Below are 24,794 nucleotides of genomic sequence, written 5' to 3' on the forward strand. Positions count from 1 at the left end.
GTTGTGGCTGTCAGAGTCTTGCTATGCCTCATGGGAATTGTAGTTCTGCAACAGCTGGAGGTCCGCTAATTGCATATCCCTGGCCTAGGCTATAAGAAGATTGTCAAGACCCTAAAACTGAGCTGCAGCACTGTGGCCAGGACCATAAAGCGGTTTAAAAGGACAGTTTCCATTCAGAACAGGCCTCGCTATGGTTGATCAGAGGTTGAGTGCACGTGCTCATCATCATATCCAGAGGTTGTCTTTGGGAAATAGATGTATGAGTGCTGCCAGCATTGCTGCAGAGGTTAAAGAGGTCAACCTGTCAGTGCTCAGACCATACGCCGCACTCTGCATCAAATTGGCTGCATGGCTGTCGTCCCAGAAGGAAGCGTCTTCTAAAGATGATGCACAAGAAAGCCTGCAAACCGTTTTCTGATAACAAGCAGACTAAGGTCATGGATTATTGGAACCATGTTCTGTGGTCTGATGAGACCAAGATAAACTGATTTGGTTCCGATGGTGTCAAGTGTGTGTGGTGACAACCAGGTGAAGAGTACAAAGACAAGTGTGTCTTGCCTACAGTCAAGCATGGTAGTGGGAGTGTCATGGTCTGGGGCTGCATGAGTGCTGCCGGCATTGGGGAGCTACAGTTCATTGACGGAACCGTGAATGCCAACATGTACTGTGACATACTGAAGCAGAGCATGATCCCCTCCCTTTGGAGACTGGGCCGCCGGGCAGTATTCCAACATGATAACGATCCCAAACACACTTCCAAGCCGACCACTGCCATGCTAAAGAAGCTGAGGGTAAAGGTGATGGACTGGCCAAGCATGTCTCCAGACCTAAACCCTATAGAGCATCTGTGGGGCATCCTTAAATGTAAGATGGAGGAGCACAAGGTCTCTAATATCCACCAGCTCCGTGATGTCATCATGGAGGAGTGGAAGAGGATACCAGTGGCAACCTGTGAAGCTCTGGTGAACTCCATGCCCAAGAGGGTTAAGGCAGTGCTGGAAAATAATGGTGGCCACACAACATATAGATACTTTGGGCCCAATTTGGACATTTTCACTTAGGGGTGTACTCACTTTTGTTGCCAGTGGTTTAGACATTAATGGCTGTGTGTTGAGTTATTTTGAAAGGATAGAAAATTTACACTGTTATACAAACTGTACACTCACTACTTTACATTGTAGCAAAATGTCGATTCTTCAGTGTTGTCACATGAAAAGATACACTAAAATATTTACCAAAATGTGAGGGGTGTACTCAATTTTGTGAGATACTGTACCTCTGTTTCAATGTTCTGATGCATGTGAGGCCCCGTACAGACGAGCGGACAGCCTGATGAAAACGGTCCGCCAGACAGCGCGGTGACGTGGCGGTGACGTTGACGCCGCCACGTCACCAAACCAGGAAGTAAAATACTTCCACGCATGCGTCGAATCCATTCGACGCATGCGGGAGATATCCGTCCGCTGGTTCGGTGTACTAACCAGCGGACATGTCCGCCGGACAGCTTTCCAGCGGACATGTTTCTTAGCATGCTAAGAAAAATTTGTCCGCTGGAAATCTGTCTGCTAGCCTGTACACACGATCGGATCTGTCCACGGACCAGTTTCAGCGGACAGATCCGGTCGTGTGTACGAGGCCTGAGTTTTATTGCCTGCGATGGTTCCCTCTTCCTGGCTATTTCTGGGTGCAAGTCTTTTGCTTTCTTAAATTGCCCAACGTGGGATGATGTCACTCCACTGCATGCACAGGTGTGTAGTCATTAGGGTTGTCCCGATACCACTTTTTTAGGACTGAGTACAAGTACCGATACTCGCCAATACCGATACTTTTTTTTTAAATGTGTCCCCAAATGCAGCCATTGTCCCCCGTATAACAGCCATTGTCCCCTGTATATCCAGCCATTGTCCCCTGTATATCCAGCCATTGTCCCCTGTATAACAGCCATTGTCCCCCGTATATCCAGCCATTGTCCCCCGTATAACAGCCATTGTCCCCCGCATAACAGCCATTGTCCCCCGCATAACAGCCATTGTCCCCCGCATAACAGCCATTGTCCCCCGCATAACAGCCATTGTCCCCCGCATAACAGCCATTGTCCCCCGTATATCCAGCCATTGTCCCCCGTATAACAGCCATTGTCCCCCGTATATCCAGCCATTGTCCCCGTATATCCAGCCATTGTCCCCCGTATATCCAGCCATTGTCCCCCGTATATCCAGCCATTGTCCCCCGTACCTACTGTTAATCACCGCGGCGGGTAACATTACAGACAGCGTTCGTTTGAACAGCTGTTTTCCCCGCTGCGCATAGACACCCCCCCTTGCTCGCGATTGGACAGATCCGTCCAAGGGGGAGTGTCTATGCGCGGCGTGGAAAACAGCTATTCAAACAAAAGCTGTCTGTAATGTTCCCTGCGTAGCGGTGATTAACGTTGTAGCGGCGGCGGCGTTGTTGGCGGGGGGGGGGGGGGGAGTATTCTATTTTAGTATCGGGGGTATTAGCGGGAGTACGAGTACTCCCGCTAATACTCGGTATCGGTCCCGATACCGATACTGGTATCGGGACAACCCTAGTAGTCATCCCATTACACTGTGCCGGAATGTAAACTTAGCTGCACATGTGAGCAGGCAGGTCGGTTTATTTTATTGCGGAAGAGACATTGCGCTCAGGTTCACACTGAATGCAGGTTTGAAATCGTGCAAGTTCAGCTGAACTCGCACAATTTCAGTCCGACTTCGGGGGCGATTTGAGAGACATCTGTGCGGGTTCATGCACAGTTGTCTATTGAAATTGCCCCCGAAGTTGCCAAAAGTATTGCAAGAACTACTTTTGGGAACCGGTGCGGCACCACAGAGTTGGCTAGGCACCGGTTCGGACGGTGCGTTGCCGTCAATAGCCTCCGATTTGGAATGCGATATGACTGACATGTCAGATCCACCCATTGTGAAGGTTGGCTGCATGTCTCTACTGCAATAAAGACCCTTTCTGCTCACAGTTATTTATTTTTAAACTTTAGTTTTGCTTTAATTTAGCAAGCTGTGGAGAGAATCTAATTGGATGCCATGTACAGCTACTTCGCATTCTTTCTGCTCCAGTTTTCATAAATTCCCCCATTTATGGTTCAGTTAATATTCAAATTCTGATATGAATCTGCTTACAAAACATATGACTTGAGTACAAGGATACAGGAAAACTATTGCTGAAATCTCCTACAGCTACTGGAAATCCCCTATGGCTTTGAAATTTGGTTCTGGCTAGGTTCACACTGCTGCGAATTCAAAATCACGGTAAAATCGCGGCTGCGATTTTGCCGCGATTTCGGCCACGATTTAAGAGACATCTGTGCAGGGTTCAATGTAAATCGCGCCCGCCGAAATCGCAAAAAGTAGTACAGGAACTACTTTTTGAAATCGGTGCAGCGCCGCAGATGCGGCCTCGCACCGATTAGGACAGTGCCATTGCCGACAAATGCCGCCGATTTGAGATGCGATTTGACATGTCAAATCGCAACTCAAATCGTACCAAATCGTACCCAGTGTGAACCAGGGCTCAGACTTATAAGGGAGAATAGCTTTTGCTGAATACAGGTCACATGACCAGACTGTCCTACCTTTTTTGTTTATTTTTCTCATATTTTTATTTTGCTCTGCCGACTTTGGACTCCCAAAGCTATAACGGGGCAAAGGACATTTTGTAAAGCACATTCCTTACAGAGGGAGTTTCCCAGCAACAAAAGCCTGACAGGGGTTATCACCCCCCACTACTCTATTCAAATATATATATATTTTTTTTAAGGTAATTGAAGACATAATTACATGTGTGATTCTACAGCTATTCCTAAAATGCATTATTTTCCAGGATCAAGCTGTGTTCTTCACCTTTAGCAGCCCCCTTTCCCATAAGGCAAGCAGGTCCAACGGTACTTGGTTGTCCCCCAGGACTTATGTACAGTGCTATAGTGCCTGGCTGCCACGTTGGGGTAGGCGTCAACTGAGCACAGCAAACAGGTACTTGCGGTTTGCAGACCGGCAGAGAGGTTCAATGACAGTCCAGGTACAAGGTAGGTGAGGTTCAGAATAGTTGGGGGCAAATCCGAGTGAAAAGGCAGGCAGAGTTCAGAGAGTAGTCGAAATCCAATCCGAGGTCAAATCTAAACTAGCAGGGCAGACAGACAGGGAGCTTGGAACATGTATTACAAATGCAATACCACAAGCATGAGACTGCAGGCTTGGCTGGCTTAAATTAGGTTTGGTCTCTTTCCAGAGACTGGCTACATCAATCACCTTGTAGTTAGATAGACAAACAATGGGAATGCCACAGCCAAAACCAGGATGCTGGAACAGGAGCACACTCGCTCCGGACATTGGGGCTCAATTACTGACACCAATGATGGAGCATAATTTTCGCTCACTGACACCAACAATGGGGCATTACTCCTCCCATCAATACCAACAATGGGGCATTACTCCTCCCATCAATACCAACAATAAGGCACCATTCTTCCCACTTATACCAATGATGGGCCATTTTCTACTCCCACAGACCGCCCCCCTAAAGTCTAAAGGTCATTGATCTGGCCTGTTGTTTAGAAAGATTGGAGACCCCTGAAGTAGAAGCTGTATTTTACCCTTCTAATGATGAGCGGTTTGCTTAAGTATGCTTCCTGACATCACTCTGTATTTAATAATTTGAAAGACTGCCAGAGACTGTAGTTTTACTTTTGGAGAATGTCAAGGACTGTTTACATGCTAAAATAGTGGTTGAAAACCAAAGATGGAGACTGGGCATGTTACACAAAATTGCTTTAGATCACTGCTTTTGCCGTCCCTTTAGGACTCATTCTCGGCTCTTGATTGGATAGATTGATGGCAGCGCAGCCATTGGCTCTCGCTGCTTTCAATCAAATCCAATGACACGGGTGCCAGGGTGAGTCCGGGATTCGTGTCTATGGATGCCCAATGCTGGACTCGGGAGAGCGCCCAGAAGGTAACCCGCAGGGAGAGCGCTTCTCCTAAGGGGTTAACTGATGTGAGGAGGAGCCGCGAGAGCCACCGAGGGACCCTAGAAGTCGAGGATCGGGGCCACACTGTGCAAAACAAGCTGCACAGCTGAGGTAAGTATGACATGTTTGTTATTAAAAAACAAACAAAGGCTTACAATCGTTTTAAGGGGAATATTTCTCCACTAGGGAGTACACATTTTGTGTACAGCGGCCTATTTTAATCAATGACAGGCTGTGGTTGTGTGCTAGTAACCACACATCAGTCCTTGTGCACATGCAAATACCAGCATACAGCCGCAGCCTATCATTGACTGGTACAGGGACTTCTGGGCTCAGAAATATACATTTCTATTCATGGTACACAGCCTTCTGCAGCTGTGTGGATGAGCTCCTACAAATCCATTCTCCCATCTTTGTGCTCCCCTGAGCCCCCTTAAAAGGCAACTGTCCACAGCAAGATCTATTACCAAAGATAAATTGTAAAAAAAAGTAAAAAGAGCAAATGTATTGACAACACATTAAATAAGAAAGCATGAAACAAAGCAAACCATATTACTAAGCATTCCTTCGATGGCGCTGAATTCTGGTTCTGACAGAGCAGGTACCTTCCAGGGCAGGAGTGGATCTCGGAAGACATGACACAAAGCCACAGGAGAAGTCCAACAAAAAAATTCCGTTGAAAGTTACATGCAGATCAAGTCCAGAGGAAATCTGTTCTCAACAAAACTGGATTTTTTTCCAGCATAGACAATTTTTACTAATTTTGAGGCAAAAGATCATTCCTCTCAATATTCAATTTTGATTGTTCAAGAGGCTGGCAAGTACTGCAATATTCCGATGGTTAGGGAAAGACCGTACAATAGTCAATTTATTATTAGGAAATTAATCATTTTTAAAAACATGTTAGACCAGGGGTCTCCTGACTTTTCAGTTTGAAGGCCACATTGTATATTTTGCAAGTATTCATAAGCCAAAAAGATCTGTTTTATGGATTAATGCAATTTTAATGCATTTTTTTTTTTTTTTATCCACAACTGCAAACAACGGAGAAAAAAATTCTGTAAAACAATACAAAGAAATTCCACAAAACCTGACCCCATTGAGAGCCCATGGAAGACCTTATTAAAGCCTGCCTTTACATCAAACTCCTTACATGAGTGCCCATCAGAACCTCCCTACATCAGAGTACACCTCTACATCACAAAGACCCGTTTGAGAGGCCACTGATTCTGGCTGCAGACTGGCATACAATCTTGGCCTGCGGGGCGTAGTTTGGAGACCCCTTGTGACGGTATCGGTATGATATCCCCGTCAAGCATTCCCTCCTCTCCATACAAGAACATCACAGGATTCCCCACACATGAGTCAAGACTGGATGCTGGAACCAAGACACTTTATTGACACAAAAACTCAGCTTATATGTGGTTACAGCCTGTTAGGAACGCCCCCCTCACACAGTGGGGTTTCCCATACAGATTATAGGAGACAAGTCGGAGCCGACCATGCAGACACATTTCTTTAGATAAAGACATCACTGGAGTTAATTACTACACTGAAGCAATCAGAATAATTAACATACTACTTCTCTAATCATTTAGCCTGATGATACAATACACATCTTTTAAGGGTAAACACAGATCTTCTTTACACAACACAATAGATCAATTAACCTTTAGAATAGTGAGGGTACATTAGCACGTCAATAACCTGTCAGAGGAATGAATCACACATGAAATTCCTTTCTACCTCTACCCATGGCTAGCAGGGAGCAGTACACTGAGACATATAGGCAAATGTATCACAATGGCCCCCCTTTTGCTCCCTGCTCCGGCAAATCCGGTTGGACCTTTCCTGGTCCAGTAGGGTTGACGGGTTCAGAGCTTTTAGTCCGAGGTTAACTCCGTTTGGCATGACTGACCTCCCTTGGCAACTGCTTCAGACTCAGGTATGTCACCGGGTCGTCAGATCACACGCCGGTCAGTCCCCAAGTCTTTGTGCGATCTGCAAAGTCACCAGAAGTCAGTGTGAAGACAGCGAATGGGTCTGTGCGCCGCCGTCTAGGTGTCCCGCTATGGGAGGGGCAGGTTATGGCTCTGAAGTGACAATCACAGGAGATTCATAAAAAGAACAAGTTATATTTGTTGAAATGCTGTAGCACTGGTGCTCAGAGTCCGGGGGGGGGGGGAGAGGGGACTCAGAGCCCCATAAGGTCAGCCACCCCCTGCTCCCTCCGCAGCCGCCGGTTCTCCTCTTTGAGCTTCTCCAGCTCCATCTCCAGTTCATGGAGCCTGGGGGGGTCAGCCCGCTGTGACCTCAGGTGGTTGTTCTCCTCCTCCATGCGGCTTATCCACTCCTCCAGCTCTATGTACTCACGGATCAGATCCTGCTTGCTCATGTCCTGCAGGCTTTCCACGTGGTCCTTCATCATCAGGAACTGGGTGGTGGTGTAAGGGGCCACCGGTGGGCCCTTGGCGAACATCTCGGCCCGCATCTGGGGCGCCCGCTGCGATTCCATCTCCTCCAGTCGCTTCTTCTCCTCCCAGGTCCGCTGGTTATATGACTTCCAGGACCTCTTCTTCTTGGAGGGTAGCTGGCGGTGCCTCTTTCTGCCCAGCTCCCTCCAAGGCCCCTCCGGCTCATGGCTGTCGCCCATGACCAGCTGACAATGGTGTTCCCTGTTGTCCGTAATAACAGATTGTACCATGAGGGCTTCGTAAGGGGTGCCCAATGGTTCTTCCTGACCCAGCTCCTGGGGATCCCAAGCCGAGTCTACACAATGGGCTGCTGCTGGTGAGCGGTACCCAGGTTGAGACCAATTTGACCTGGTGTTGTCATTCATGGGGCAATTCTGCTTGAAGTGACCCAACTGTTTGCACCGGAAGCAGCGTTGTTCGTTGTCCTCCTGGCGTGGGTAGCGAGGGCTATATGTCATCGGTCTGTTAGGCGGTTGGTATCTAGCGGCTGGTGGGTGTGAGGGCGCCGTTGGTTGTGGGGGTTGTACCCGTGGTGTGACCTGGTTTGTCTTGCGAGTATCCGCATATTCATCCGCCAACTTCGCGGCCTCTGGTAGAGTCATAGGCCTGCGATCTCTCACCCAATCCTTGACGTCCGTCTGGATGTGATTGTAAAATTGCTCCAGGAGCATTAGTTGCAAAATGTCCTCTGCGGTGGTGGCCTGGCTGCTGTTAACCCAGTTAGAGGCCGACAGGGACAACTGGCATGCCCATTCTGCGTAAGAGTCTTTCGTGGTTTTGCGTGAGTCCCTGAACTTCTGTCGGTGGGACTCTGGAGTTACCGCATAACGAGCCAGGAGCACTTCTTTAACCCTGGCGTAGCTATGGATATCCTGATCTGGCACGGTCCGGAAAGCATCAGAAGCTTTGCCTGACAGTTTGCCTGACAATATTGCAACCCACTCTCTTCTAGCTATTCGGTGCAGGTTACATTGTCGCTCAAAATCCGCCAGGTAGTTATCAATTTCACAGTCCTTTTCATCAAAAGCTTTAAAAGCGCTAAACGGAATCTTCCTTGCGTCTGCTGTGCTGTACTCACTGTTCGGAGAAGGTGCGGCTGCTTGTTGGACTGCTGCCAGTTTTAACTGTAGCTCTGCGTCCCTTATTTGTTTATCCTTCTGTAGTTCTGCGTCCCTTATTTCTTTATCCTTCTGTAGCTCTGCGTCTCTTATTTGTTTATCCTTCTGTAGTTCTGCGTTTACTAACAGGTCCATCACTTTCAGCACCACATCCGGCGTTGGGTTCGGGCCGAACCACGCTAGATTCTCTCTCATTAGCTTGTTGGCTGGCGATTCCTCCTCCTGAATCACTGGTGTCTCCATCTCTTGTACTGCTGGCGTTGCTGCAATCCCGTCCTCCTGGTCTATCTCCATTGATTCCGCTATGATGACCCGCTTGGTTTTGTTGCTAGAAATCCTTCCAGTAGTTCTTCCAGTGTCTGCTTGGAATCCGGGTGTGAAGGAGAGTAGAAGGGAAGATCCCGCTGCTGCCAACCAATTTGTGACGGTATCGGTATGATATCCCCGTCAAGCATTCCCTCCTCTCCATACAAGAACATCACAGGATTCCCCACACATGAGTCAAGACTGGATGCTGGAACCAAGACACTTTATTGACACAAAAACTCAGCTTATATGTGGTTACAGCCTGTTAGGAACGCCCCCCTCACACAGTGGGGTTTCCCATACAGATTATAGGAGACAAGTCGGAGCCGACCATGCAGACACATTTCTTTAGATAAAGACATCACTGGAGTTAATTACTACACTGAAGCAATCAGAATAATTAACATACTACTTCTCTAATCATTTAGCCTGATGATACAATACACATCTTTTAAGGGTAAACACAGATCTTCTTTACACAACACAATAGATCAATTAACCTTTAGAATAGTGAGGGTACATTAGCACGTCAATAACCTGTCAGAGGAATGAATCACACATGAAATTCCTTTCTACATCTACCCATGGCTAGCAGGGAGCAGTACACTGAGACATATAGGCAAATGTATCACACCCCTGTATTAGACCAAACATTCTAATGAAAGTTTACCTCCAGGCACACAGAAAAATACACAGATCAAATACATATCGTGTAGCTGTTTTACCTGCCAATTTTTTTATTTATTTTTTGTCCATCCAGTCTTGGAATTTACACTACTCTGCCACACAGGCAGGGCAGAAGACCTGATTTTCTTCTGCTGCATTTAAAGCGGTATTAAAAATACAGGCTTTCTTTTGCATTGCATCCTAGCACATTATGTGAAACTTACCTTAAAACGGAGCCCTCCAGGGGCGTGCTGTCACCGCTGACAGGGCTTCTATCTTCCCCCAGTCTTCCTTCTGGGTTGGCTGGCTCCGGTCCTTTGATTGGACAAGCCACGATGATGTCACTCCCACGCTGTTCACTGGACAGGACTTTGAAGGAACGGTATGAGTATGCCGTTCCTTCAACCCAGCCTAAGACTTATATATATATATATATATATATATATATATATATATATAAAATCCTACACTCTTTGTATAATATGTAAATGGTCAAAGTATGCTGTATTGAGTCCTGTTTTCTGTCTTTCTTTTGCAGTGGCTTTAAAACGTATGTTGAATTTTAATGTTCCTCTTGTAAAGAGCAGCACGGGCGAGCCAGTATGGAAGGTAAGAGTTTTCCCGGGAGAGTTGTATCTTTACTTCAATGCATCAAAAAAAGCATTAGTGTGAATGGAGTCTTAGTCCCTTTCTTAATGCAGAACTTAAAGGGGTTGTAAAGGTAAAAAAAAAAAATTCCCTTAAATAGCTTCCTTTACCTTAGTGCAGTCCTCCTTCACTTACCTCATCCTTCCATTTTGCTTTTAAATGTCCTTATTTCTTCTGAGAAATCCTCACTTCCTGTTCTTCTGTCTGTAACTACACACCGTAATGCAAGGCTTTCTCCCTGGTGTGAAGAAAGCCTCTTGAGGGGGGAGGTGACGAGCAGGCAAGTCGGGACACTCTACTTTGCAGATAGAGAAAGGAGCTGCGTTTTAGTGGGCGTCCTGACACTCCTGCTCGCCCCCTTCCCCCCTGAAAATGCTTTCTCCACACCAGGGAGAAAGTATCGCATTACTGTGTTGAGTTACAGACAGAAGAACAGGAAGTAAGGATTTCTCAGAAGAAATAAGGACATTTAAAAGCAAAATGAAACTGAAACATTATTTAATTCATTTTTAACCACTTCAGTACCGGGCACTTTTACACGGCATAAAAGAGCTTTCATTTGGTGGTATTTAAAGCAGAGTTAAAGTGGAGTTTCCATCCCAATTTTTTTTTTAATTATTGTGCTAAAAAAGTAAAAAAAAAAAAAAAATTTTTTTTTTTACTCCTCTGGAAATGCCTGTTGCTATGCGGTCCCACGAAATCTGCCTTTGGAATCACCTAGGATTCTGACAGCATCTCCCTCTAATGCTCCTGGGAAATGTGTGTCATCATTTCCCAGGATGCAGTGCGCTGTCCAATTATCACTCCCCATCCAAGAGTTCCAGGAAGTAAGTGCTTGTAGGCTTCACAATGCCCACAAGCAAAATGACAACGGTGTAGACATAGTTTTATAAACTCTTTTTTGAATATCTAAGCGGATCGGCGGCGGACATACATTTAAAAAATGCTAATTGTTGTTGGAACTCCGCTTTAAAGCGATGTCGGCACCCCAGCCAATGTTTCCATTGGCTCTCGGGTGCTGCTGCCTCCATTCGTAGTGAGGGAACCCAGAAGTGAAGCCTTTTGGCTGCACCTGGGGAAGGAGAAGGGGGGCCGCCACAGTGCAATCTCTCATTAGTGGGGACAAGTACTTGTCAAAACAGGTACCTGCTCCCCCCCTCCCCCTGAAAGGTGCCAAATGTGGCACTGGAGGGGGGAGAAGTCAGAAAAGCGGAGCTTCCACTTTTGGGTGGAACTCCGCTTTAATCACTACTGTTTTTTATTTGTTTCTGTTACAAAATTTAGCAAATAAATAATCTTGAAATTCACTGCTATAAGCAAACGTATAGTAGGTAAAAAATTAAAAATTAACTTCCGCCAGAGTGGTACAGTGTTACTAACACAGTATTGCTCTGGTCACAGTATAGTAATAAAAAAGAAAAGAAAAGAAATGGGTAATAAATAACAATAAATAAATAAATAAGAAAAGAAAAAAAGTGTCCCTGGTCACCACCGCACCAGTTATATGATGATGCTGTACTGCACTGGTGACTGTCTGTAAAATATGTTTTTAAAAAATGTGAAAAAAAAAAAAAAAAAAAGCTTTTTCTTTTTTTTTTTTTTTTCACAAAAAAGTGACACAAAATTACAACTTCAGACACACCCCATGACTCTTACTAAATACCTCAGACTGTCTGCTTTCATTTGGGGGTATTTGTACTGTCCTGGTGTTTTCGTGCCTCAAGAAATGAGGTACATCAGGATTAATCAATTTTCAGATATATACCATAGAAATGTGGCAGAATACAATTTGGTTACATTTATGAAGAGAGATTATTTATTTACAAACTTTTATAACAGAAACACGTAAAAACAGTTTTTTTTCCAAAATGTTTGGTATTTTTTTTTTATCTATTTAGCAAAAAAAAAAAACAGTGGTGATTAAATACCACCAAAAGAAAGCTCTATTTGTGTGAACAAAATGATAAAAACTTAGTTTGGGTACAGTGTTGCATGACTGCGTAATTGTCATTCAAAAAGTGACCGCTGAAAATTGGCCTGGGCAGGAAGGGGGTAAAAATGCCTGGTATTGAAGGGGTTAAAGTGATAATAAAGCTTCCAATTTTTTTAAATGAAATAACAAACATATCATACTTACCTGCTCTGTGCAATGGTTTTGCACAGAGCATCCCCGATCCTCCTCTTCTCTGCTTACTTGACGATACTTCTGGCTCCTCCCTCCTGCTGGGTGCCCCCATAGAAAGCTGCTTTCTATGAAGGCTTTCATGCAGGCTCACTCCCAAGCCGCCCTGTCTACATTAATTGTGGAAATGTTACATGACATAAAAAAAAAGTATCATTATCGGCGAGTACTTTTTAAAAAAAAGTATCGGTACTTGTACTCGGTCCTAAACAAGTGGTATCGGTGCATTCCTACTAAATACATAATCCCCACACAGGTTGAACTGGATGGGCTAGTGTCTTTATTCAACCTTACAAACTACATAACCATGCTGTGTATTATCTATTTACTTGACACAATCCCATCTTTTTTTATATGAAAAATTAGGTATAATGTTTGCTTGCACTAAAATTTCTTTGTGTATTTTTTTCCAGAAAATACAGTTACATACTATAGGCACAGTCTTGTAGTGAACGTGTCATTAGCTAAATATAGGAACCCTCAATACAGTACTTAAAGGGGTGTTCCAGCCTTTTTTTAAGTTTATTAAATGTCAACAGCTACAAAAAGTGTAGCTGCTGGCTTTTAATAAACAGACACTTACCTTATCCGATTGGACAGGCGCCCGCCTACAGGGAGGGGCTGCAATAAGGCGATTAAGCTATTCGCCTTACCAGCCCCTCGGCGGAAGGAGGAAGTAGGACAGGAAGTCCCACTCCTCCTGAAGCCCCCACTCCCCCCTCAAAAAAATTACATGCCAAATGTGGCAAGGGGGCAAGGAGTGGATTAAGCGGAAGTTCCATTTTTAAGTGGAACTCCGCTTTAAAATGCTTACATTTTGGGCCACTGACTTTATTTTCATTTGTCCCATGTTGCTTCCGGTGTCTGAGAACACCAGACAGAGAGGTTAGCATGGTAGCCATAATTTTTCTCCCATGACAAGTTTCCTTTAATGCCCAACTCCAGGGGAAAAAAATCCCCTTTGGAGGCAACCCCCCCCCCCCCCCCCAGCGCTGCAAGGGTAAATATACACATTATGTCTAGGGGAGAGATGAAGAAGCTGTTTCATTTATCTGATTCCTCATTCCAGCCACCTCCAGCGCTAGCCTCCTCCACCCAAATTGTAAAGGTGGATTTCTTTATTTTTATGGAGTTGGGCTTTCTGCATCACACGCATGCTTAGACACTTCTAATATGGGATCCAGTAAGAGCCCTGCAATCCCTTCCACTTATTCTATACACAACTCTGTTGTGTTTTTTTTTTTTTCCCATCAGGCGCATCCTTTTTGCCGGCCTCTCTCTGCAGTCTGACCTCTTGACTATACTCTTTTTAACATACAGGATCTCTTAGTCCTTATGCCTGTGATATACTTTACCCACTGATTTCCCCTCAATCCTTCCCATAGCATGATTTCTTCTTTCACAAAGTAGAGTGCTTTCTATTTTTTGACACTGCATGTTGTATTTTTTAGTTACGTACTTTACTCATATCTAGGGTTGCCACCTGTTCGGGATTCACCCGGACAGTCCGGGTTTTGAATCATGTGTTCGGGTTTCAGGCAGACTGAAACCTGGACACATTATTCAGAGCAGGCTGTGGCTCCCCAGGTAAGCAAGATAGTCGCACACAAATCTGTTGCTGTCCGGGAGCTGCGGGTGGCTGTCTGGGTGCAGGTTCGGTATCGTTGGGGGGGCAGGGCAATGATGTCCGCAATAACAATTTGGCCATACCAAATGTTCGCTGTGGCACGCTATGCAAAACTACTCTCCTTTGGGGACCCAAAGGTGACCAAGACCTCTAAACTGTTCGGGTTCGGCTTGAAGAAATGGTGGCAACTCTACTCATATCACAGGGTTAGAGAATGATATGCAATCATTATATGCGATGAAACACACTGATTTGTCATATTATTGTACATATTATTGTGGAATGTAATTGATAATATATTGTCATTCATATGACGAAGAATTAACAGAATCAGGGGGACTGCCTTAGAATGGTGCAAGCTTTATGCCTGGGCAGCTCTTCTAACTTGAGATAACAGAGCAGATCCTGAGCCTTCATAACAATAAGGGCGAAAGCTCCTTTTTTTTAGTTAGGACGCATTGGCTACTTTCTCTATGTTTTGCCTGCAGCAGTCATGGCACAGACACTCAGATGAAAGCTGGAGTGAGGAGGAGGAGGTCTGTTAATTCTCAAGCTCTGCTCATGTTGTGAAATCACTGCATGGGCAGAGGGAGAATTTCTGAATGCAGTGCTAGAGGCTTTTTCTTTATCGTTACATCACGGGACACAGAGCGGCATTCATTACTATATGGGTTATATGGAGTACCTTCAGGTGTAGACACTGGCAATCTTCAAACAGGAAATGCCCCTCCCTATATAACCCCCTCCCATAGGAGGAGTACCTCAGTTTTTTCGCCAGTGTCTTAGGTGTTAGTCATGGTTTAGCTTGCCTCCGCATCCTTGGGATTAGGTGAGCTACCGGTTCTGTCCAAAAAAGCCTGAGCGCTAAAGTGGTCAGTAACCGGACCCCAAACCCTTGGGGTATAGCCCATAATGCTTTCTTTTCAAGAGAGCTGGACCCTGGGCCCAGAACTTAGAAAACCTTTGGGCGCCTAATGTTTTCTGTTTGCCAGGGTGCTGTATGGGCCCAGGACAGTGGATCCTTCATGGAAGAAGAAGGTTCCCAGGGCCTGAAGGTCTAGACATCCCCACGGAGATGGGGGAAGATTGGGCCTCTTGCTTTGCAAAGTCCTGCGGCATGGAGCAGGTAAGTAAGGGGGAAAACTTGCGGAGCTTGGCTCTTAGCAAGTTTTTTCTGGGAGGTCACAGGGGACATGCCTAAAAGTTATGCATTGCATCTGGCAAACCAGTCACATATCATGAAGATAGGATGGCTCTATATGTTATTATTCCCCTTAAAGAGTGACCTCCCTGGTAGTGTTGGAAAAGCTGTGAGTGGGGCCTTTTGTGTACAAATGTATGTGTGTGTCAGAGAGCTATGCTTACCTGCAAGCCTCCAGGCGATGCTCTATCCAGTCCTCTTCCTCATGCCTGCAAAGCAGGCAAAACGCTGACCTCCTCGTGGGTTCCAGGCCTACGGCTGCAGGAACAGAGAGGCCCTTCCTCCCAACCCCCCCCCCGTCGGCGGGCGCGCGCGCGGTGCGCGTGCACGTGTTATAGACGCATTTGGCGCCGTTTTAGCTGGGGGGGAAGGGCGGGTCAGTGGTTTAAGGAAGGGGCGGCCCTTCCTTAGATGCCACAGCTCATTCAAATACTTGGCTTGAGGGAGGAAGGACTGGAGTGAAGCACGGGGCGCTGAGGACACACAGTGGCCAGAAAGAATACTACAGTCTTCAGAAGATTGTGGTTTAGCCTAGGAATAGGCTGTTTTTTCTTTTCCATCTCATAGTCTTTTCTTTGGCAATACTACTCAGGGGGATAGAATGTTTTTTCTTGCCTAGATTGAAAAAAAAAAAAAAAAAAAAAAAAAAAAAATTTTTCTTTGAAAAAAAAAAAAAAAAAAAAAAAAGTGTCATCTGGGGTAGAGGAAACATTTTTTATTCCCCAAACAGGTGTCTGGGCATTTAACTATTTATAAGTCCCAGGTACCAATAAGTAGCAGGTGTACCTCGGTATTGTACCATGGCATCAAGGAACAAGTCAGAGGGTACAAAAGGTGGGGATTCCCCCACAGATTCTGAGGTCTCGGATAGAGCTATGCCGCTGCTTTCCCCACTGGGAGCCTTTGGGCCATCGGGATCTGGGACTGGAGCTGACGCGAGTCAACCCAACCCTAAGATGGTCACGGAGGAGGTGTTACTCGCCTCTTTAAATGAAATGCGGAGAAGCATGGGAGAAATGATAGCCGCAGCTATGCGGGGTAGTAAGCGGAATAGATCTCCGTCACCCGTGCGCGGACCCTCGGAAGAGGAGGTCCTTTCCTCTGGGGAATTGGACAACCTCTTGGACAAGGACCAAGTAGGTTCAGGGATCGAGGATCCGGATACTGAGGAATCTGGGGCAGTCTCCCTGTGGGAGAGCTGGTGGATTCAAGGCTTGACGGACTTGGTCCATAAGGCATTCAACCTGCCTGTACCAGATCTCCAGGTATCAACGGTTTCAGCTTTGGGCTCACTGAGGGCGCCTCAAGGCAGTGCTGTGTTTCCGATCCATCCTCTATTGGAGGGAGTCTTGTTCCAAGATTGGAACAAACCAGACAAGGTTTTCTTACCACCTAAGAAATTTTCTGTCTTGTATCCTATGGAAGAAAAGTTTTACAAGAGATGGGCTTCTCCTGCAGTAGACGCAGCCATCTCATGTGTTAACAAGTCGTTAACATGCCCTGTAGAAAACATACAGGTTTTCAAAGATCCAGTTGATAAGCGCTTGGAAGCACTACTTAAGAACTCCTTCACTTCTGCAGGGGCAGTAGTACAGCCAGCCGTGGCTGCGATTGGAGTCGCTCAAGCTTTATCGGATCAATTTAAGCAAATGATTGAACTTATTCCTGCCGAGCAGGCAGAAGAATTTTCGGATGTCCCTAAGGCCATATGTTTTACGGTAGACGCAATCAAGGATTCTATCCAGCAAGCGTCACGTTTATCGTTATCCCTTATCCATATGAGAAGGCTCTTATGGTTAAAAAGCTGGGAGGCTGAGCCCCCATGCAAGAAGCTCCTGGTAGGGTTCCCCTTCCATGGAGGACGGCTCTTCGGAGAGGACCTAGATAAATACATTCAGACCATTTCAAGCGGCAAGAGTACTCTCTTGCCAACTAAGAAGAAGGTTCAGGGGCCTGCGTTTAAACGACAGTCCTCCCCTGGGCAGGGGCCCTCTAATGCCAAGCAGTATCGACGGCCTCCTGCAAGAACAAACTTCGGCTTCAACAGCAGATCACAAGGACAGGCTGTTAGAGGCAAGAGGCAGTGGTTTCGCAAACCAGCAAAACCAGCCCCCAAGTCTACCTTATGAAGGGGCGCCCCCACCCACGAAGGTGGGGGGAAGGCTGCGACTCTTTTCGGAGATTTGGGAAGCCAGCATTCCCGACGAGTGGGTACGGTCTTCCGTGGCCACGGGCTACAAGCTAGAGTTCCTAAGGTTTCCTCCTCCTCATTTCCAGGAGTCGAGGATTCCAAACGATCTGGAGAAAGGAGCCGCATTAAGATCGGCTCTAGATCATCTACTTTCCCAGGAAGTAATAGTAGAGGTACCAGTCCTGGAACAGGGACTGGGTTTCTACTCCAACCTATTCATCATCCCAAAGCCCAATGGAGATGTCAGGCCAATTTTGGACCTAAAGATGGTAAATGCATACTTAAGGGTCCGCTCATTTCGGATGGAATCCGTGCGGTCAGCAGCTGCCACACTCCAAAAGGACGACTTCATGGCGTCCATAGACATAAAGGATGCCTACCTTCATGTTCCAATTTATCAGCCACATCAAAGATATCTACGCTTTATGGTGGCTTCACGTCATTTCCAATTCGTGGCGCTTCCCTTCGGGTTGGCTACGGCCCCCCGGGTGTTCACGAAGGTTCTAGCTCCAATCCTAGCCAAGCTAAGGATCCAAGGGGTCACGATCCTAGCATACCTGGACGACCTCCTAGTCATAGACCACTCGTCTCCCGGCTTGGAGCGAGCAGTGGCCCTCACGGTCCAATACCTCGAGAGGTTCGGCTGGGTCCTAAATCGAGAAAAGTCAGCATTCCAGCCCACAAGGCAGTTGGAATATCTCGGCATGAGATTAGACACAGAACAACAAAGGGTGTTCCTACCTCTGAGGAAGGTCAAAGCCATCAAGGAATTAATCCTACTGGTTCTAAGCAAGAAAGAACCGACTATTCGCCTAGGTATGAGACTACTAGGCAAGATGGTGGCTACATTCGAGGCGGTACCATACGCCCAGAGCCACACTCGCATCCTGCAGGCAGCCATCCTGTCAGCATGGAGCAGAAGGCCACAGGCCTTGGATATCCCGTTGCCACTCTCATCAAGAGTCCGGCAAAGTCTGTGTTGGTGGTTAGACCCTCAGAATCTACTGAAGGGAAAGTCTTTCAGCCCAGTAGCTTGGAAGATAGTGACCACAGACGCCAGCCTGACGGGCTGGGGAGCAATTGTGGATGGTTCCACTCGCCAAGGTATTTGGGCAAAGCCAGAGAAGCTGTTACCCATCAACATCTTGGAGCTCAGAGCTGTTCGACTAGCCCTCAGGGCTTGGACGTCGAAATTGCAGGGGTTCCCGGTGAGAATTCAATCAGACAATGCCACGGCTGTGGCATACATAAATCACCAAGGGGGAACCAGGAGTCAGGCCGCTCAGAGAGAAGTGAGCTTGATTCTCCTATGGGCAGAGGCTCATGTGCCCTGCATATCGGCAATATTCATTCCCGGAGTGGACAACTTTCAGGCGGACTTCTTAAGCCGCCAGACTCTATGGCCGGGGGAATGGTCTCTGCATCCACAAGTCTTTCAAGCACTCTGCCAAAGATGGGGAGTGCCGGATGTGGATATCATGGCATCGAGACTCAACAAGAAGCTAGACAGGTTCATGTCCCGCTCAAGGGATCCGATGGCCTGCGGAACCGATGCTCTGGTTTGCCCTTGGCATCAGTTCAAACTTCTTTATGCGTTTCCCCCGCTCCAGTTACTACCCCGCCTGCTGCGCAGGATCAGGGTGGAGCGCATACCAGTCATCCTGGTAGCTCCAGCATGGCCCAGAAGGGCATGGTACTCACTAATCCTAAGGATGGTAGTGGGAAACCCTTGGACTCTGCCTCTAAGGCCAGACCTGCTATCGCAAGGTCCGATCCTCCACCCTGCCTTACGGCATCTAAATTTGACGGCCTGGAAGCTGAATCCTTGATTCTCAGGGGTAGAGGTCTGTCTCAGAAGGTAATCTCTACCCTAATCAGAGCCAGGAAACCGGTCTCTAGGGTGATTTATCACAGGGTCTGGAAGGCCTATATAGGCTGGTGCGAGTCCAAGCTATGGCTTCCTCGCAGGTTCACCATAGATGGAGTTTTAAGTTTTCTCCAGCTAGGAGTGGATAAAGGATTGGCATTAAGCACAATCAAAGGACAGATTTCTGCCCTGTCAGTGTGGTTTCAGCGGCCGCTGGCCACCCACTCGCTGGTTAAGACCTTCCTTCAAGGGGTCTTACGTATTAAACCTCCAGTTAAATCCCCGCTTTGTCCGTGGGATTTAAATCTTGTCCTGTCAAGTTTACAGAAACAACCGTTTGAGCCGTTGGCTGAAGTTCCTTTGGTTCTACTGACAAGGAAGTTGGTATTTTTGGTTGCCATAGTTTCCGCAAGAAGAGTTTCGGAACTGGCAGCCTTATCCTGTAAGGAACCATATCTTATATTTCATAAGGACAAGGTCGTTCTCCGCCCTCATCCTTCCTTCCTACCGAAGGTCATATCCAGTTTTCATTTGAACCAGGATTTGGTATTACCATCCTTCTTCCCTAAACCTACTTCCAGAAAGGAAGGGTTGCTGCATACCTTGGATATTGTCAGGGCCATGAAGGCCTATCTTAAAGCTACAGAGAAAATCCGAAAAACAGATGTGCTGTTTATTCTACCGGATGGGCCCAAGAAGGGGCAGGCAGCTGCAAAGTCCACCATTTCTAGGTGGATCAAGCAATTAATCACTCAGGCCTACGGCTTGAAAGGGTTGCCTCCTCCAGTATCATTAAAGGCTCATTCTACTAGAGCCATGGGCGCCTCCTGGGCAGCACACCACCAGATCTCTATGGCTCAAGTTTGCAAGGCGGCAACCTGGTCTTCTGTCCACACATTTACAAAATTCTACAAGTTGGACGTAAGAAGGAATACTGATACTGCCTTCGGGCAGGCAGTGCTGCAAGCTGCAGTTTGAGACCCTCGGATCCCGGGGGCTCCTCTTTTTTTGAGTTAAATTTAAAATTTAAGATTATTTTTCTCAAATAAGTTGGATTTATTATGATTTGAGTATATCTCTAAATTAAATCCTTTTGTCTTGGAGATGTTCTCCCTCCCCTCATTGTAAGCATTGCTTTGGGACATCCCATATAGTAATGAATGCCGCTCTGTGTCCCGTGATGTAACGATAAAGAAAAAGAGATTTTTAATACAGCTTACCTGTAAAATCTTTTTCTTGGAGTACATCACGGGACACAGAGCTCCCACCCCTCTTTTTGAGGACCATTTTGGGAGGCATACTGCTTGCTACAAAACTGAGGTACTCCTCCTATGGGAGGGGGTTATATAGGGAGGGGCATTTCCTGTTTGAAGATTGCCAGTGTCTACACCTGAAGGTACTCCATATAACCCATATAGTAATGAATGCCGCTCTGTGTCCCGTGATGTACTCCAAGAAAAAGATTTTACAGGTAAGCTGTATTAAAAATCTCTTTTTCTGTAAGGGTTGGTTTTGTCACATTCTTTGAGTTCAGCTTTAGTTGACCTTGTAGCAATTGATAATGTTGGCTATCCTAGTGTTTTTTTTTTCTTTCTAGGCACTAAACATTTTGCTTTCAATACAAATGTATTGGCTTAATTCAGTTACAATGCTTCTTGCTTTTCAGGTCCTCATTTACGATCGTTTTGGCCAAGATATCATCTGTCCTCTGCTCTCTGTGAAGGAACTGAGAGATATGGGGGTCACTTTACACCTGTGAGTTTGTTTTATAAAAAAATGTTGTGGCTAGATTTATAGAAATTAATACAGCGTTGGAATATCTTTAAGTAGTGTACAATGTTGTGGACACCAGCCTCACTTTGCAGTTGTACATCTTACTGTTGGAACAGTCATGCAGCATGGAGTCTTCGTAATGTTTCAATATTGGCATTTGAGTTACCAATTTTTGACAGCATTTTTTTTCTATCGACCTTTTAGCCTAGGTTCAAGCTAATGCGGTGTGGGCTTTGAAAAACGCGGTGCGTTTGGCAGAATCAGAAGGTGTAAACACCCATGCAATTCGATTCCAGTGTGGCAAAAAAAGGTGCATGCACCTTTTCTATGCTGGTGCAGTGCAATTTAAGCCATATAAAATGAATGGGCTCAAATCGCACAGCAAAGAATCGCATGTCATTTGACCAGGAATGCCGTGCGATTCCTGTCTAAATCACATGCGGTTCCCTGCACTGCAACAGTGTTAACCTAGGCTTAATGTTTGATTTGTTTATGACACAATTTATATTTTTTAGAGATTAGTTTTGGTAGTTATTTTGAAAATAGTAATTAAAATGTAATTACAAAATAGATATATATTATATTTATTATGTGTGTGTATGTATGTATGTGTGTGTGTGTGTATATATATATATACAATTACAGAGCTTTCCTTTTCATAGTCGTTTTTGGATAATACAGTGGCTCCTAAACCTAGCAGTGGGTGTATTCTGTTAAGCAAATTTGGTTTTACTGCTCTAAAGCCTGGTACATGCTACAGTTTTTTTTTTTGGTGCAACCCCACGGGTCGGAGACACTACACTGTAACCATATGAGGTTTGTCCAGCGATCTCCCCCACTGAGCTGTTGTGTTCTGATAGGGGGAAGGAAAACTTCAATCAGCGGTCTCTGCCATTGGCTGAGAGCGCTGTTTGGGAGTCAGTCAGCTGCTGGTTTTCCAGCATGCACATCCAACAAACCGACATACACATGTTGGCCTGTATTTTTTGTACCGGGAAGTATCTCCTGATGTTCTGCCCGTGCGTATGGGCTTTTTACACACTACAGTCGTGTAATTGATCAATATTCTTTAGATCTACCAAAAAGTATGCAGTTCAAGGGCTTGCTTGATTAGAAAGAAATTGATTGGATCCTTGTATTACAGAGTTATGGTAAAGCAAATATTCATTGTACAGAGATTATATGGTCGGATTGTAAAGGGATATGATATGGTGAGCCAAAAAGTATGAATGACACATCAGGGATCAATTGGCTACTGACATCTGCAGCCTAGAAATGATCCATTCCCGTCCCTAAGGCCCCTTTCACACGGGGGCGGGGGCGGTGCTAAAGCAGTGCTTTGCCGTCAATTTTGCGGCGCTATTTCGGCCGCTAGCGGGGGGCGGTTTTACCCCCACTAGCGGCCGAGAAAGGGTTAACAACCACCACAAAGCGCCTCTGCAGAGGCGCTTTGCCCGCGGTATAGCCACGGTGCCCCACTGATTATAATGGGCAGGAGTGGTGGAGGAGCGGTATACACACCACTCCAAAGATGCTGCTAGCAGGACTTTTTTACTTTCCTGCTAGCGCACCACTCCCGCGTGAAAGCCCTCAGGGCTTTTACACTGGGGAGACAGCAGCATCTGTTTCAAGTCGGTTTGCAGGCGTTATTTTTAGCGTTATAGCGCCTGCAAAGCGACCCAGTGTGAAAGGGGTCTAAGCACAAGTTGTTCTAAAAGGACAGGCTTGGTTTAATGCAAACACGGAATTGACTTATGATGGGTTGTATTCAATTTATTTCTCTGTTTTCTAACTGCAATACAAAATGTACCTATTGTTCTTGTAACTGTTAGAAGTTAGTCTTACTGACATAGATTGACAATCCTAGTAATAGAAGGACTGGAAATACTTATCTGGAAATAGTTCTGGTCAAGGTACCTTCAATTGTTGATCTTATGATCCCTGTTAAAGGAGAGGATCAGCCAAACTGATTCTCTCCCTCGGCAAACATCCAAATGTTTAGGAGTTGTATTTCTTTTAGGAAAGATCAAGAGTATATTTGCAATTTCTTTATTAATATGCTGCTGAAAATGACAGCTAAGTATGTCTGTATTTATATGCAGTCTATTCATCACAGCACTATATATTCTTTTTCTTCAGACTTCTGCACTCAGATCGTGATGCAATTCCAGATGTTCCAGCTGTGTATTTTGTGATGCCTACAGAAGAGAATGTGGATAGAATCTGTCAGGTATGACTTTGTTCTTATTTTTCTTGTTTTCAGCAGTTTTTCTTACCCATTATATCCCATAAAATTAAATTTAGCAAAAAATGGGTCTGCAGTGCTCTTCAGCACAATAGTGCTCCCATATAAAGTGTATACACTTCCGTCTCTTCTTCTTTGGCAGCTTCTGAATCAATTTACTACATGACCACCACAGTCCTGGGTTTTAAAGGAAAGTCATGCTGAGAATATGAAGTTGCAATACTTGATCTCCCTCTTAAAATGCTATCCCCTGGTTTTTGTGTATTTTTAGCCCCTGACCTGCAACAAATGCACTTGTTCGTCATTTTAGTGGTCATTTCCTACTGTTACTTAGCAAATGTGGAAGTCAGGGGCAACCAGATAAGCTAGCTTTTTCAGACGGTGGTCAGCCAGCAAGAGCATCTTTCATATTTGCCCCATTGCAGGATTCCTTTAAGAGAAGGTCTGTTTGGAATTCTGCTTACTTATAGCAGATAAGGCTGAACATTCCCTATGCTAGTTGTGTCTTGGAGATTATGACCCACACAGTGATTTCCATCTGCTGTATTGCTGGCACACTGCAGGAACACTCTTACAATATCCTGCCCAATACATTCATGGATGGGTTCTTAAAGAGTGCTAGTAGTATTCTGCCCTACTGCATGCTGATGAGGGGAAGGGAGGGAGGAAGGTAGTTCTGCATATGCTGGTACTGGTAAAGGCAATAATCTTGCTGCATGTTGGAGGTGAAGAGCATACCTTATTTATAATGTAACACCACAAACAGGCCCAATGTTTGGCTTCTTTTATTTTTATTTGTTTTCTAATTGCAGGATCTGAGGACCCAGTTGTATGAGTCCTATTACTTGAACTTCATCTCTGCAATCTCCCGCAGTAAACTGGAAGATATAGCAAGTGCAGCACTTACTGCTAACACAGTGGCTCAAGTATCAAAGGTAAAATTACTTATTAGCATTATCTATTAGGCTGCATTCACACCTGAGCGTTTTGTCGCCTGAAGCATGAAGCTCCAAAACGCTAGGGGGGAAAAAATACATTATTCTGAATGGAGATGGTTCACGTCTCCACTCCAAAACGCCTGACGCCGAACGCCTGAAGCTCAAACAAGTTCTGGACCCTTTTTTGTCGCTTGAATTGAGCGTATTTGGGCGTTTTTCTGCTTTTAACATTGGTGACCCTAGACCTGTTCAAAATCGCGGTAAAAAACGCTGCAAAATCGTGGCAAAACGTTACGCTCAGGTGTGAATGCAGCCTTAGAGTGTGTCATTTGAGCAGCAATTCTATGCTTCCCATTTTATTACATTGAAAACTTTCTGTGGTGACAGTCTTAAAGAAGAAGTCAAACCAAAGCTCGTTTGGCTGGGCTTCTCCTATGGATCACAGGAGTGCAATTAGTTTTGCACTCCTGTGACCCATTTTCAGCAGAGAACGGTCTGAAGTCCGCTCTCTGCTGACGTTACGTATATATATCAGTGCAGGCGCCGCATCATCACG

The 24,794-nt window shown here is 45.7% G+C and overlaps 1 protein-coding gene across 2 annotated transcripts in view; it reads left to right on the forward strand.

The window, feature by feature from the left end:
- Positions 1 to 24,794, forward strand: part of SCFD1 (sec1 family domain containing 1) — a 183,273-nt gene that overhangs the window by 5,278 nt on the left and 153,201 nt on the right. For both annotated transcript variants that reach the window (XM_040332180.1, XM_040332181.1), the window contains exons 2-5: positions 10,105 to 10,175; positions 20,949 to 21,037; positions 23,195 to 23,285; positions 24,113 to 24,235. In XM_040332180.1, the coding sequence (XP_040188114.1) occupies positions 10,105 to 10,175; positions 20,949 to 21,037; positions 23,195 to 23,285; positions 24,113 to 24,235 (374 nt within the window). The remainder of the gene's footprint in view (positions 1 to 10,104; positions 10,176 to 20,948; positions 21,038 to 23,194; positions 23,286 to 24,112; positions 24,236 to 24,794) is intronic.

This window comes from Rana temporaria, chromosome 13 (assembly GCF_905171775.1).
Source record: "Rana temporaria chromosome 13, aRanTem1.1, whole genome shotgun sequence".
In the NCBI taxonomy this organism is placed as follows: domain Eukaryota; kingdom Metazoa; phylum Chordata; class Amphibia; order Anura; family Ranidae; genus Rana; species Rana temporaria.